The sequence below is a fragment of the Bos mutus genome, chromosome 4 (assembly GCF_027580195.1).
Source record: "Bos mutus isolate GX-2022 chromosome 4, NWIPB_WYAK_1.1, whole genome shotgun sequence".
Classification (NCBI taxonomy): Eukaryota; Metazoa; Chordata; class Mammalia; order Artiodactyla; family Bovidae; genus Bos; species Bos mutus.
This window is the reverse complement of record NC_091620.1, coordinates 57,837,827-57,854,496: the sequence shown is the minus strand read 5'-3', so window position 1 is coordinate 57,854,496 and position 16,670 is coordinate 57,837,827. Positions and strand designations below refer to the sequence as shown.

The following is a 16,670-nucleotide window of genomic DNA, read 5'->3' as shown; positions in this document are numbered from 1 at the left end:
AAATTAAACTTTAGATATAACCTTTATAAAAGCCCTGATAAAACCCTCTGCCCTTTTAAACTAGAAAACAAATTTTAAAACCTTACAAAATGCCCACAGAAAACACTTATTTCACAAGAGATTACATACTGGTTGAAATTTTTCCTCTATCCATTTAATTTTATTTCAGATCATATTTTCCAAGAAATCTAATTTTTAAGTTTTTTTTTTTTTTTAACACAAAGGAAACTCCTTTATAGAATTTCTAATAGATAAACCCTTCCCTGGTGACTCAGACACTGAACAATCCACTTGCAATGCAGAGACCCAGGTTCGATCCCTGGGTCGGGAAGATACCTTAGAGAAGGAAATGGAAACCCACTTCATATTCTTGCCTGGGAAATCCCAGAGACAAAGGAGCTACAGTCCATGGGGTCGCAGAGTCGGACACGACTGAGCGATGAAACACAAAGAGAAAAAACTATTTAACACCTCAAAGCCTACAACAAAATAAGTAAAATGAATAGAGGGCAAATGACAAATATTTATTAAACATACATAGGTATACACATTTCTAAGGGAAAAAAAATCTATATAAAACTAACACTTTTTTCAAAGTGGCAATAAAAATTCCAAAGGTTTGTAAAAACACCATTTAAAAATTCAAGTTCCAAGTCAGTTACCAACCACTGAACAAAGGAAATGAAGCAACAACAGCTGAAATCACAAAGTAACCCTTTGTTCAGTGATGACACCTGGTGGGGTAAGGAACACAGAAAATACACTGCTGGACCAATATATAATTACTCCAAAAACAGAACCTCCAAAAAGGGAATCCAGGGACTACCCAGGTAGAACGGTCATAATTCCTCTACTATGCTGCCTGGAATTTCACTCTTTAGTGAGCATGGAATTTGGAACTCTCTACAGAAAACTCAATGTCATATTATGTCACTTAATCCGCAGCAGCATATATCAGTGGGCAAAACTTTGTTCCATTTCTAAAAATAGTTAAGCTGACAAACTACTCAAAAGCACATTGTTATACTAAGAAATTAAAATCTGGAACTCTCATCCCTTGTGACAAACAAGAAATGGTCCCAAGCCACTACACATAATATCAAAATTTTTTCTTTAAAAAAAATTTTATTTCCCACGCAATTTTAAGGACTATATTTTCCCTCAGGGGATAAGAGAAATGTGATTTCATGAGAATTACTAAATGTTGGAGACAGTCCAAAAGATCTAAAATAATAAAAAGTGGGTATAAACTGACAAATTTCTATTGACTTAACTATAGGTTAAGATTTTACTTTGCTGGCTTTCAGGAAAAAGCCCTAACAAGTTATATTACAATGATATATATATATATATATATATACATACACACATACACACACATATGAAAATTAAGAAACTAACAAGTTCTCAGAAAAAAATGATACAGTATGGTATTTTGAGGGTTTTTTTTTTTAGCCTTTTAAGTAGATAAGTCAATTTTGGGCTTTGAATATATAATTTTCTGAGAATACTATAGAAGAATATTAGAAATGAAAAAGAAACAGTTGCACCACTACAATCAGATAGTACAAAAATGGTAAACTTTAAAATTAAGGCTTTCTGCTCAACCAAGATGGTGATAATGGGCACTAGCCTATCTAGGCAAAAGGTAAAGAAGAAAGCAGAAAACAAAAGAGAAAGGCACACTTTTGAAAGTGGACTTCCCTGATAGCTCAGTTGGTAAAGAATCTGCCTGCAATGCAAGAGAATCTGGTTCAATTCCTGGGTCAGGACGATCTGCTAGAGAAGGGATAAGCTATCCTCTTCAGTATTCCTGGGCTCCCGTTGTGGCTCAGCTGGTAAAGAATCTGCCTGCAATGCAGGAGACCTGGGTTTGATTCCTGGGTTGGGAAGATCCCCTGGAGAAGGGAAAAGGTACCCACTCCAGTACTGTGGCCTGGAAAATTCCATGGACTCGATAGTCCATGGGGTCAGAAAGAGTTGGACACGACTGAGCGACTTTCACTTGAAGGAACTGGTTTATACCACTGTAATTTTGGTGTTAGATGACAACACTATTTAGTCTAATGCTATGAAACAGTCCAGTCCCTTTTGGTGGAGAGATGGTGGAGTTACAATCATCAGGGGGCGGAGTTATCCTGAGTCATTTAACCAAAGACTAAAGAAGAGGGCTTCCCAGGTGGCTTGGATGGTAAAGCGTCTGCCTGAAATGTGGGAGACTCAGGTTCGATCCCTGGGTCAGGAAGATCCCCTGGAGAAGGCAATGGCAGCCCATTCCAGTACTCTTGCCTGGAAAATCCCTGGACGGAGGAGCCTGGTAAGCTACAGTTCATGGGGTCACAAAGAGTCAGTCACAACTGAGCGACTTCACTTTCACTTTAAAGAAGAGTAAGTATAAACATCCGCAGTTGACGATGACACGCTCATCTCCTCAAAATGACAAAGAAACACAAACGACCAAAACAGGAGTACAGGCTGGCCATACAAACAAACAATCCAATCAGATACAAGTCTAAATACTCAGATCTTAATTTTAACTGCTAATAAGTAGAAGGTTAGTACTGATGATAGGATACTTAAATAATTTGACTGTGACAGCTAAGGTGAAATAGATTAGTAAAATAGATTTAGTGAAGAAAGAAACAGCACATTAAAAAGTTGGTATTTAAGTTTTTTGCAATGTTCTCTACCAGATGTATAATAAATAATATCTTTGGAGTTTCTTAGAATATGTCTAAGCTAATCGTTATGGCTGTTTCTCCTTATTTGATTGTTCAATCTGTGGCAGACTGGTCAACAGGAAAGCTAAATTAGCCACACTGAGACACCAAACCATGATGAAAACAATATTCCTCTCCATGAAGCACAGTCTTACACATGAGAAACTAAGAAGTAAAATCATTTTTAGCGTGGCTAGGACTTAATTTTTTATAAATCATTTTTATATGGAATTTGGAACTTCACAAGTTGTATAAACATACTCCACAGAGATGAGGATTACTAACACATGCACCCAAAGATGAGTAATAATAAAACAACAAAAAGGTTATCAGAAGTATTCAGGCACTTACCCATGTCCTGAAGGAGCAATGAAGTATAAACAACATTGCACTCTGTTATCAGGCATCTGACGTCTGTTCACTCTAGATTCTGCATTTAGGTAGTCCTCGAACTTACTATCAATGTAGTCGATAACAGGCTGCCAGCTGTAGAATGCAAATAAATAAAATAATTAAGTTGAGATTCCACTTATGCATGGTGCTTTCCAGATGGCTCAGTGGTTAAGAATCCACCAAGATCCCTGGGTCAGGGAGACCTTCTGGAGAAGAAAATGGCAACCCTTTCCAGTATTCTTGCCTGGGAAATTCTATGGACAGAGCAGCCTGGCAGACTGTCCATAGGGTCACTAAAGAGTCAGACATAACTAAGTGATTAAATAACGAAAAACACACTTTACACCATGAAAAATTACATCCAAAGAGTTTTAGATTTCAAATGAAAAGATTAAACAACACAGAAGCCTCATGATGAATTTATTTAGGTATTTCAAAAGTTGAAGAAATTTACTTCAAAAATAATGCAGAACTCAAAGAAAAATTAAAATATTTTTATAAGCTCCTAATATCTTATTTCCAAATAGAAAGTCATGGATATTTTCTTCACTTACAACTTACGGAAAAACTGAAGGTCTAAAATCATATTTAAATTAGGGTATGACAGAAAACAGATAAAATTAATAGCAGAGAATGAAAAGTTTCTTATAATAATGAGAATTCTTTTATCTATGTTTTAGAGTCTATCTTCAAAATAATTCTATGAAAAGTGTTATCATCATTTTATAGAAAAGGAAATCAGTTCAAAGAAGTTAAGCAATAATGACAAGTAAGTGGCAAAGTTGATATATGAACCCAAACCGTATTACTTAAATTTCAGTAACCATAGGTGAGAAGATTTAAAATGTTAAAAAAATCTAACCAGCCCTATTCCCAAATGCAATGGAAAGCAGCAGGGACAAACCCTTCTTACCAATTACTATTATCCACTGCATCTCCAAATCCTGGGGTATCGACTATTGTGAGCAGCAACTGAACACCACCTTCTTTGATTAAAACTTTGGATTGTTCCACCTGTAAGAGTCATTGTGTACAGATATTAATAACATACATTATATCTGTGGTTTCCTACAAGGTAAGATGTAGGGAGACGAGTGTTAATCAAAACTAAATAGGAAGCTTTTTATAAAGTAAATCTACCCACCCAGCCACTTTCTTTAGAATCAATTACTATAGATGTTGAGAGTCCAGGTTACTTAAAAGAAAAGTATATATATAAATAATGGGTTTACGGCTCACAGTTGGTATAGAGAAGGAAAATAGGAACTGATGAAATATTATTAATTACTAAAGCCATATAAAACTTAAACAACATAAATGCACATCTAATAAAACAAATAAACAATGTGCTTCAATGATCAAGTAATTCACAGAGATCAAATATGATTTATCAGAAAGTACATTTAATCTACCATTTGCAGTAAATGTTTTCTGGATTATCTCCATCTACTTTGGTCCCAACCAATTACTCAAGTGAACTTATTACCATTCCCAAATCTTTCTCAGCATGGCTATAATTATTTACACTTGTGCTTACATCATGACTAAGAGCCAACTTTCTTCTCAAATGTGTCATTGTCCATTCAGGTCAAAGCAATCAGCAAAACCCAGGCATTGGGAAAAAATGCATTCTGGTAGGGTAAAACCCTACTAACTCTGATTAAAATCTTCAGTTCTCTTTAGAGTTTGTAAAAATGTTCTATTTAAGAAAGGGAATTGGACTTAAACAGTAACAGCAGTTCTTCCTACAATCTAAGATATTCTGTAACCCCAAATTCCATTTTAGAATGTAAAAATCATTCATATTGGACATATGCTGCTTAAAGCAAACATTCATTCAAACAGAAAAGGAGAATCATTCTCCCAGAAAAAGATAGGCTTTCATTTAATTTATATATAGTGTTTAGTAAGACTAAGAGGTTCCAAGTATGCTGACAGGCTAACTTAAGAGGCACGAATTAAACTTTGAATGTTACATGCCATAGGATGGTACCAATTAAGTACTACTAGACTTTAAGAGGGAAATGTAATCACATGAAAAACAATTTCAACTATCCATGTTGATTAACAGAGTTGGGAAAGGAAAAGCGACTAATTTCTGGGTAAGAAAAGTTCGGTTTACCTTTACAGGTTAAAAAATTGATGATGTCTTTCCATTACCCTCTGACATTTTCTTACAGATGCTAGCTGATGGATGCAGAGACTGAAGAGCTGAAACTAAGACTGCTGAGCGAAAAGTGTATAGCAGCATTGCTCAATAGAACTTTCGGAGATGATGGAAATGGTTCTATATCTACACTATCCAATACATACTAGCTGCTTGCCCATGCAAGCAACAAGTTCTTGAAATCTGACTAGAGCAACTGAGGAACTGAATGTTCAATTTTATTTAACTTAAACTGAAACAGCTACACGTGGCTTTGTTGTTGTTGTTGTTGTTTAGTCACTAAGTCATGTCTGACTCTTTGGTGACCCCATGGACTGTAGCCTGCCAGGCTCCTCTGTCCATGGGTTTTTCCAAGCAAGAATACTGGAGTGGATTGCCATTTCCTTCTCCAGGGGATCCTCCCAATCCACATGTGGCTTAGTGACTACTGAATTCGATAGTGAAGATTGATAGCAACCAGAAATTATTTTGTTAAAAGAGCATTATCAAAAAAGAAACTTGCTGAAACTGAAATTTGGACATGCATATTCACAGAAAGGCTTCCAATCTTTTAGACAAATAAGAGACAAAGTTCTTATCTTTTAGACCAATGGTTTTTTAACTGCTTTGACCCTAATGTAAACTGTCAGTGAAAATTTTAGATATCCCAAATGTAAGTACATTTATTTATCTACCGAACATATAAAATTGGTTATCTGAACATTAAACAGCAGGAAGTGTCAATTTCTCTGTAAATTAAAAAAGTTAAACATCAATAGATACAGGTTCTAATATTTTCTGGTCACCTTCAATATCAACGATGGTTGCACACTCCTTGGGAGAATACTGTTTCATACCACACGGCTAAGGTAATACAGTCTGTCTGATATTGAGTTACTCTAATAATATGAGGGAGGCAAAATAACTGTGGAAATAATCAGATTCATCAGTGTAAATTATCAAAACTAAAAAAAATTGAGTGATATTACTTCCTGTGGCTTAGAAATTCACATTCTATATATCTAGTAGTTGTCTATAGTTAAAAAGGACAATCTGGTTATATGTCAATTAAGAATATGTCAAATGTCATATGTCAAAAAAGAACAATCTATTCAAATCTAACAGATCTCAATATATATCTCATTTGCCTCCATCTCCTTCATAAAAATAAGTTATCCATTTATGGTAACTGTCACTGAAGCAGAAATATCCAAAGTAACCATCCCTTCACCTAAAAATTCTCAAAAATTATTTTAAATGACACAGTATCATGTATTAGAACTGATGTAAAAATCTAACTGTTCTACATGAATCATCTCCTGATTTTACTCCAAACCATTTCTGGTTCTCTCATTACCAAACAAAGAACATTTCTACCTCTAGTACTAGGCTGTATACTAATCACACACCACAACAGCTTAAATTTTAAGATTTTTGCTTCTTTGTTTAAAAAAAAATTAGTTCAACAACTTAATTGTTTATTGGAGTGATAATACAAATGAAGATCTGCTTTTCATACGGAAGCTTCTTTTCTTCTTTGGCCTATGAAATTCTGTGTATCCATACATGGTCAAATACATAGAAGACAGCAACATATGGAAGAAATCCAGAAAACAACTGTAAACTAGTGCCATTCACAGGATCCAACTGTATCCTATCATCTGGTTTTGCAAGTATCCTCATGGGATCCATGGTAAACAAATTAGTCCAAGTCCAGGAATTTCAAACTTTTCTTAAGAAATCTATTCCAAATGGCCACTTTCCCATGCACTTTACTTAAGCAGGTCACATCAGCATATTTTATGGCATCACTCAAGAGTTCTCAAAGATTAAACACATAATTCAATACCAAAGGAATGAATGAATCAAGGGCACTTTCAAATGAGCTTTTCTCTGAAAAATAAAATTAAAGCCTATTATATTGTTTATGTATAATAATTAAGGGCTATTTTGGATTCCTAGATTCCAGAAACTCACACTTTTTCTAATATTTACAGTTTTTCAATCTGAGAAAAAGTCAAACTTTCACTGTTCATACAGCTTCACTTCTTCCATTTCTGAAAGACTATTAAACACACTACACTATTCTAACAATGTTTGAGTCATTTTTTAAGATAAAGTATTATAACTATATTAACATTTGAGGAGAGGGCTAAAATTTTCTGTCAAGAGCTTACCTCCACCTATACTTGCTCAGGAGATAACATTACAGCCAAAGCTCTGCAGACTTGACTAGTAGAAACTTGAACAGTCTGCGATATTCCACTTGGCTCAAACACAAAATCTATTCTAGATTATTTAATAACTCAAAAGATAAGCATCATCATACATACTTCATTATGTTCAATAAGATACTTAGAGAGGCAATGACCAACAGAACAGTTATGCTTAAAGACTACTTCCTTCTCACCAAGACTGAAAACGAACTAAGAAGAAACTTGATCCAAACACTAATTCTGCCTTCTACTCTCTGAACCACTATATACCTCATTCCCCTCTCTCCTTACACTGAAATCTTAATTCCCATGTCCCTTTCATTTTCTATTAGCAAACCCCTCCCAAATCCTTTCTTTTCCTTTCCAGCTAAGATACTTTTCCATAAATTTCATAAACTTCAACTTTGACAGGAATTTCCAGGTCATCTGATAATCTTTTTATTTGCTCCTTCACCTCATGTCTCTTCTAGTATGACTCTTCCCAAGTTCTATCTTGGGGCTTCCCAGGTGGCTCAGCAGATAAAGAACCTGCCTGCAATGCAGGAGACTATTGTGGGTTCAGTCCCTGGGTCAGGAAGATCCCCTGGAGGAAGGGATTGGCAACCCACTCCAGTCTTCTTGCCTGGAGAATCCCATGAACAGAGAAGCCTGGTGGGCTATAGACCACAGGGTCACAAAGAGCTGGACATGACTGAAGTGTCTGAGCACGCACACATGCACACAAGCTCTACCTTACAATCTCTGCCACCATGCTCAGCAAAGTCCTTGATCTTCACTGCAAAACAAGAACATCCCCAATTTGTTGTTGCTATTTATTTTTTAAATTTTTTAAACTCAAGTACAGGTGACTTACAATGTTTCAGTTGCATGGCAAAGTATGTAAATATACAATCCTTTTTATTTACATTCAAATGGATATATACATTCTTTTTCAGTTCTTTTTCCATTTTAAGTTATTACAAGATATTGAATATAGCTCCCTGTGCTATATAGTAGGTCCTTGTTGCTTATCTATTTTATATAATGTGGTTCAGTTCAGTTCAGTCGCTCAGTCGTGTCCAACTCTTTGTGACCCCATGATCGCAGCACGCCAGGCCTCTCTGTCCATCACCAACTCCCGGAGTTCACTCAAATTCGTGTCCATCAAGTCGGTGATGCCATTCAGCCATCTCATCCTCTGTTGTCCCCTTCTCCTCCTGCCCCCAATCCCTCCCAGCATCAGGGTCAACTCTTCGCATGAGGAGGCCAAAGTATTGGAGTTTCAGCTTCAGCATCAGTCCTTCCAATGAACACCCAGGACTGATCTCCTTTAGGATGGACTGGTTGGATCTCCTTGCAGTCCAAGGGACTCTCAAGAGTCTTCTCCAACACCACAGTTCAAAAGCATCAATTCTTTGGCGCTCAGCTTTCTTCACAGTCCAAGTCTCACATCCATACATATAATGTGGTATGTATCTGTTAATCCCAAATTCCTAATTAATCCCCCCTCCTTTCCCCTTTGGTAACCATAAGTTTGTTTTCTATGAGTCTGCTTCTGTTTTATAAATAAAATTCATTTGTATCATGTTTTTAGATTTCACATATTAAGTGATATCATATGGTATTTGTCATTCTCCTGACTTACTTCACTTAGTGTAATATCTGCTGCTGAAAAGTAATATTCTATTACACGCGGGCGCACACACACAAACACACAATCTTCTTTATCCATCTGTCAGTGGAATTTAAGTTACTTCCACGTCTTGATAATTGTACACAGTGCTGCCATGAACACTGGGGTGCATCTGTCCTGTTGAATTTGAGTTTTCTCCAGATATATGCTAAGGAATGGGACTGCTGGATGATATGGTACCTGTTTTAAAGGAAGCTCCATAGTGTTCTCCATAGTAGCTGCACCAATTCACATCCCCACCAACAGTGTAGGAGGGTTCTCAACAGCATCCCCAATTTTTCTGAAGCTTTTTTGAATGTTCTCTCCTGTTTAGTGGAATAGATTTCTTTTTTCCCTGAGACTAATTTCTCAGTCTATGGTGGGGATTTGACCAATTTCCATTTCAAAGTCATCTTGACAACTATTTAGACTAGTTCCCCTGTATCTTCAATCTCTCATCTCTTAGGACTGATTCTCCATAGGATACAAACATTTTCAGGTCTTTTTTAGAAATAAAAACCAAACCATTGTCTCTGTCCCCTACACTGGACCTCTAGGTATTCCCTCTCATCCCTTCCTTCATAGCTATTTCCATCTTCACTGACTCACAAAGTCACTTCCCAACTCACTATCATCCTGCCCTCTATTCCTATGATTTCACTAAAATATACCTTGCCAAAGTCACCTCTATACCACCCTAGAGCAACATCTTTCTCACTATATCATGACTGTTTGCTATATCCTTCACATGACTGTGACAATCTTGAGAACTCATATGTCCATCATCCTTGTAGCCCCCAAACCTGGTAAAAGACAAGTATTCAAATACCTGCTCTGTGTATGATTACTTCAAAAAAATTATCAAAACTTGACCAACATTAACAGCAGAGTTTCCTAACTGGACTCTATAAAGATGTTTCAAGGAGTCATAAGAAGTTATCTTAGGGATAGGATTCATTGCTTTCACTTCTTCTCACCTCCAAAACTTTTGTACCCATATAATCTAAAATAGTGATTTACTGAACTTCATAAACCAAGAAAAGTTTTAAAATGACCAACATAAGGCTGCCAACTAAAAATCTGGGGAAAAAAAAAATAAAAAGGACTTCCCTGGAGGTCCAGTGGCTAAGACTCCACACTCCTAATGTAAAAGGCCTGGGTTCAATCCCTGGCTGGGGAAATAGATCCCACATGCTCCAACTAAGAACTGGCAAAGCCAAATAAAAAAAATAAAATTTTTCAAAAAAAAAAAAAATCTGAAAGAAAAAACAAATCTAGCACTGTCATTTCACAAAAGAAACAGGAAGGTTACCAACTATCTCCTTTCCCTAGGAGATAGCTGGCAAACTTTTGCTGAAATGAAAAATGATATAAAAATTTTCAAATATAAGATCATAAAACTTGCTACCATGTATATAACATTGTATTAATATTTTTCTTGAAAATTGTTAATCTAAGCATCTATGTTTGAGATTAGAATATGAAGTAGAGCTTAAGTGTTCAAATTTTTTCTATAACTTTAATCAGTCTATTGGGAAAATACATATATGAATGAAAGTGGAAGTAACATGGTGCCATTTCATTCAATTAGAAATATTCTGGAAGAACTCAGGAAAAACAGTTCACCCTCTTACTTTCTTTGACAAAGATAGGATGAAATCAGTCCGCAGCAGGCCAGAAACACAAGGAGTGGTCCACAAAGTATAGTACCCAGACTGGCAGTTGAATAGCTTGGCAACTTGAAAGAAATGCCAAATTCTTTGGGCTCTGCCTCAAATATGGGGAGGGGGACTTGACAGACTGAGCAAGGCTTCCAAGTGATTGTGAAGCACAGTATACTTTGAGAAGACTAGTATAAAGAACTACAGGACCAGAATGTCAGCTTACATTCGGAAGTACACAGCTTAGGTTTCTAAGGCCAAAGACAGGATGTTGAGAATTAATCTCAGATGCCTTCTAACTATTACTGAAAAGTTCACTCAGATCAGAACCACTGGAAACTCAGAATCATTTGCCTGCTCAGAGTAGATAGTTTCTCCTTTCTCCCAAGACTGTGAATGTGAAGGAATTTCTTCTTTAAGATACAAGCCTCTTGTAAACAAATAATGCTCGGAGAGATTATAAGATTGTGGTCTTTATAGAAGTTTCACTCCCTATTTGACCACATCACAGGATGTTACTTCTCTTCTTCTTTTTGACAGTTGGAAGTGTTCCAGAAAGCCTTCAGGTCAGGGAAATTGCAGACATTTGTTTTTTGAAACTCGGGATTGTATGTTTTTCCTGGATTACTCTTCACTGAGAGAATTTAAGAGCTCCCAAGGGCAGATCATCTGCTAGATTACTGAGCTGGTGAAAAACCACTCAACTGTAAAAGAAAATTACATTCTATTCTCTAACAACTGAATGACTAGGAATACATCATGTTCTCTCCTAGGTAAGAGGAGAAAAGAGTTAAGATGACCTTCATCTTGTTTCCAGTATATCAAGGAATACCTCCATGGTACATCAGGAAAGAGGACTTCTCTGGGATTTTAATAAGGATCAATCTAGTTCTCAAATGTTAAAGGTCTCACTTTTGGTAAAAGGAGGAGATTTAATAGTGGTACACAGGCCTTTGTCTTAAAAATGTTACTAGAGATAGCCTTAGTCTAATTATGCCTTTGTTTTCAAAAAAGGGAGCTGGGAAAACATTTACAACAGAAGAGGACACCTTTGAAGTGTTACCTTCAAAGAAGGTAAAGTGAGTTTAAGACAGCATTATTCTGGAGACAAACCAATATAAATAGAATTCTGACAAATTGAGAGCTTCTCCCATCTTTTAACAGATACCAGCCTAGGAGAAACTACCTGCAGTAACTGAAATGTAAGGGACTGTTATCTCAATAAGAAACGTCTGCAAATCTCAAGAAGGGAAAAATAGGAAATATTGAGTTGGTCAAAACACTTCATGAAATCTGAACAATTTATGAGTATAAAAGACATGTTCAATCTTATAAGAAATCAAAGGGGAAAAAATGAAATGTCTTTATGTATACACACAGGTGCACGTACACACACATACACAACAGAAATGAGTACTTATGTCCATCAAAAGATATATACAAGAACATTTATGTCAGTCAAAAACTGAAAACCCATATGCTTATCTACAATGAAGAGAACAGGCTGTGATATAGTCATACAGTAGAATATTATAAAACAATGAAAAGAACTACAGCTATACAACATGAATAAATACCACACACATAATCCTCAGTGAAAGAAACCAGACTTAAGAATATATCTAAATGAAGTTCAAGAACAGACAAAATTAATCTATGGAGATGTCAGAAAGGTGTTTATAAGTGGGGGTGGGTGTAATACTGAGTGAGAGGAGACACAAGGAAGCCTTCCAGGTTCCTAGAAAAATACTGTATCTTAATCTGGGAAGTGGTTACTTGGATATATGAATTGCTGCTGTTGTTTAGTCACTAAGTTGTGTCCAACTTTTTGCGACTCCATGGACTGTAACCCACCAGGCTCCTCTGTCCACGGGATTTCCCAGGTAAGAATACTGGAGTGGGTCATCATTTCCTTCTGCAGGAATCACACCCATGTCTCCTACTTCGGCAGGCAGATTCTTTACCACTGACCACCAGGGAAACCCAGATATATGAATACTTATATAAAACTCACCAAGTTCTATGCTTAAATTTGTGCCCTTTTAATATATAAACTACACAGCAACTTAAAAATTAAATGCAAAAAAATTCTGCTTAAGACAAAAATAATCAACAAAATTTCAAAAAATGATCAAATTTAAAATTTCAAAGATTCTCAAATTGGAAATCATTCCACTTAATCTATGATAGTGTTTTATAAAATTTCACAGACCAAAAAAAAAGTAGAAACAAAACTTCAAAGATCCTCAAACAAATTTTAAAAAATTGTTCAGTCAGTCAACAAATATTGGATGCTAACATGTAACAGATGCTGTGCTAGAAACTTAGCTTGTTAAGGGTGAATAAAAAGGAGTCCCTACCCTAACAGAGTTTATGAGTGGTCAAGAAAGTCTTCATTAAGAAAGTAACTTTTAAGCAGAGAACTGATGAAAATTAGGAAGCAAGCCATGAGGATATCCCAAGGAAAACCACTGCAAGCAGAGAAACAAAGTGGAAGGCCCCTGGAGTGGAAGAGATCGATCGGCCTGCTCAAAGGACAGCAAAGAGGTTGTTTTGGCCAAAGCAGGATAAGCCAAAAGTATAAGAACTAGGTTAAGGGCACCCTGCAGGTAGGGGAGGTGGGGAGGGGGAGGAGGGATGGGGGTAAAGTAAACTCTCCTTGTTTGACCAAATACTTTGTTGCAAAGTATGTTAAACTAGATTTCCATGTGTTGAATTCCTTAGACTGCAAGTGCCAATACACTTCATCTGTTCAGACACTAGCAAAAATCACTGTACTGGGTGAATCCAAAGAGCTAAAAATACTGTCAACTTGCCTATTTTGTTTAAATAAAATAAAATAAAACATGGTAAGGTATGAAACTTTTATGATTAATTGGCTTCCATCATCCACCAAGAAGTTTACTGGAATTTCAAACCTAGTACATAATGGTCAGTCAATACCCTCCAGAGTCCAGCTTGAAAATTCAAATATAATAAGCAATAATGAACATCATGTGTGTACCATTTAAAAGTAAAAACAAAACAACACTAGGTATTCCTTACTAGGTAGCATCAGATAGGACAAGGCAATGGCACCCCACTCCAGTACTCTTGCCTGGGAAATCCCATGGACGGAGGAGCCTGGTAGGCTACAGTCCATGGGGTCGCGAAGAGTCGGACACAACTGAGCAACTTCACTTTCACTTTTCACTTTTATTTACTGGAGAAGGAAATGGCAACCCACTCCAGTGTTCTTGCCTGGAGAATCCCAGGGACGGGGGAGCCTGGTGGACTGCCATCTATGGGGTCCCAGAGTCAGACACGACTGACGTGACTTAGCGGCAGCATCAGATAGATCAGCCTTAAGACTTAATTCCATTTTTTACCTTATGACCTAATTTCCCATTTTTTAAAACTAAACTCATATATTACATAACTATGAAGAAATAACCTCACTGATCAATTCAGTTTGTCTAAACTGCCTAACTGGAAAATCTATCTCCATACATAACATTTTTCAAGGAAAAGGAAATATAAATAAAAGAAAAACGACAATTTTCTGGACCAAACATCATTAAAAAGTAAAGTTAATCCATTTATTAAGAACTCTTTAATCTACTAAACTAATACTTATTAAGTTTCTAAAGTATAGAGATAGCATAGTTTTATACAATACAGACTAAACCATAGTGCTTAGATTTGTATCCTAGTTCTGGCACGCTAACTACATGATCCTCAGGTATATCATCATCTTTGTGCCACAATTTCCACATCTGTAAAATAGGGATAATAACACCATTTACCTGAAAAAGTTACTGCAAGAATTAAATAAATGCATCTAAAGTGTTTGGAATAGTACCTGGAAGATGTTAATGATTGACTAAGTGTTGTTTTATTATTAATGTCGACCTTGCATTATGCCAGGTGCTAAAAACTACAAAAAGGACTCAGAAAATTTCCTCACCAGCACTAACAGCCAAGAACACCTTTGGTAGATATATTAATATTTAACAGACATTTTACACTAAATATTCCTGAACTTAGGAATCTACACTGTGGGGTTTCCTTAACATTTCTATATAACTAGTTACTAAGTCTGGAGAAGGCAATGGCACCCCACTCCAGTACTCTTGCCTGGCAAATCCCAGGGACGGGCGAGCCTGGTGGGCTGCTGTCTGTGGGGTCGCACAGAGTCGGACACGACTGAAATGACTTAGCAGCAGCAGTTACTAATTCTGGATTTAAATACTTAAATTAAGAAAATTTAAAGTTTATCTTCTTGCTTAGGGTTAAAATATCCAATATATCACAAAATAAATAAGCAATATAGTATAGTATCGAGTTTTTAGGACACATTTTTTTTGCAGGTAATTTGAAATCTCAAATTCCATAAAGGATATTTTAAAAATTCCTGAAACAGAGAAAACTTTAAGAAGAAGAAATAAAATATCCAGCTCCAGCATCACTGCCTCAGTAAGACATGCTTATGCTAGAACTGTTCACTCCACTCCTTTTCTGCTTATGTGCTGTGTATTACTGCATCAATCTACCAACAAATCTTTCAATCAATAGTTTAGAGCAGTGCTGCCTAACAAAAATGTAATGTGAACTACATAAATAATTTTAAAAATTTCAGTAGCCACTTTAGAAAGTAGCAACAGATGAAATTAATGAATTTTACTTAACCCAATATAACCAATCATTATTATAAAATGTAATCAATAGAAAAATTTAAATAAAATAATTTTTTTTTTTTTTTAACAAACTAAGACTTCAAAATCTGGGGTATATTTTATACTTGCATCTTAACATAGACATCTCACATTTTAAGACCTCAACAGCCACATGTGGCTACCAGCTATTGTCCTGGACAACATATCACTAGGACTAGAGAGTCTAGCACTTTGCTAGCAGCATTAGCATCACCTTGGATTGAATCTCAGCTCACTTCAGACTTACTAGAACAGGAACTAAGTTTAACGAGCTCCTCAGATGATCTGAATGCACATTAAAGATTGAGAAGTACTAAATTAGACCACACATAGCTTAAAGTATTAACAAATTGTTACTGCCATTTAACTATCATGTGGTATCATGCCACTCACTAAAACAAATACTAATGGCTTTGACACAAGTCATGTTTTCTGTACCCTGTCCAACAGAATTTTCTGCAATGGTGGAAATAATCTGCACTGCTCCAAATGGTAGCTACTTGCCACATATTACTACTTGAAATGTACCCAGCACAACTGAGAAACAGAATTTTTTGCTTCAACGACTTTTAACTCATTTAAACTTTAATAGCTACATATGGCAAGTAGTTACCATATTGCAGCATAACTCTGAATGTTATCATTTACTGTATCACAGTAAAATCTCTAGGAGGATCTTTAAGACAAATTCATAAGGTTCTAAATCAAGAAAGTCCCTCTAATTACATGCACTTCTCAATCAATTACTCTCTCTCTCTTTTTCAACAACAACCATTTTTACTAACACTTTACACTGGCTAAGGTCAAATTTGAAATCTACCTATATATAAATATAATACAAGTCACAAAATATGTTTTGTGGGGAAGTACAGGTGGCTCAGTAATAAAGAATCCGCCTGCCAATGCAGGAGATGCAGGTTATTGGATCCCTAGGTCAGGAAGATCCCTTGGCATAAGAAATGGCAACCCACTCCAGTATTATTGCCTGGAAAATCCCATGGACAGAGGAGCCTGGCAGGCTACCATCTATGGGGTCTCCAGAGCTGGACATGACTTAAGAGACTAAAAGAACAATAACACAGAGAACATATTAATAGAGATCTTAACCATGTTCGTGACAAAGCAGATGGACTGTATAACAAAGTATCTACAAAAAATAATTTATAGACTGTGTTTTGTATCTGTTAAT

At 36.1% G+C, this 16,670-nt stretch overlaps 1 protein-coding gene across 2 annotated transcripts in view; it reads right to left on the bottom strand.

The window, feature by feature from the left end:
- Positions 1-16,670, bottom strand: part of SEPTIN7 (septin 7) — a 292,002-nt gene that overhangs the window by 26,448 nt on the left and 248,884 nt on the right. For both annotated transcript variants that reach the window (XM_070369525.1, XM_070369524.1), the window contains 2 exons: positions 4,027-4,127; positions 3,072-3,206 (listed from right to left, as the gene is read on the bottom strand). In XM_070369525.1, the coding sequence (XP_070225626.1) occupies positions 3,072-3,206; positions 4,027-4,127 (236 nt within the window). The remainder of the gene's footprint in view (positions 1-3,071; positions 3,207-4,026; positions 4,128-16,670) is intronic.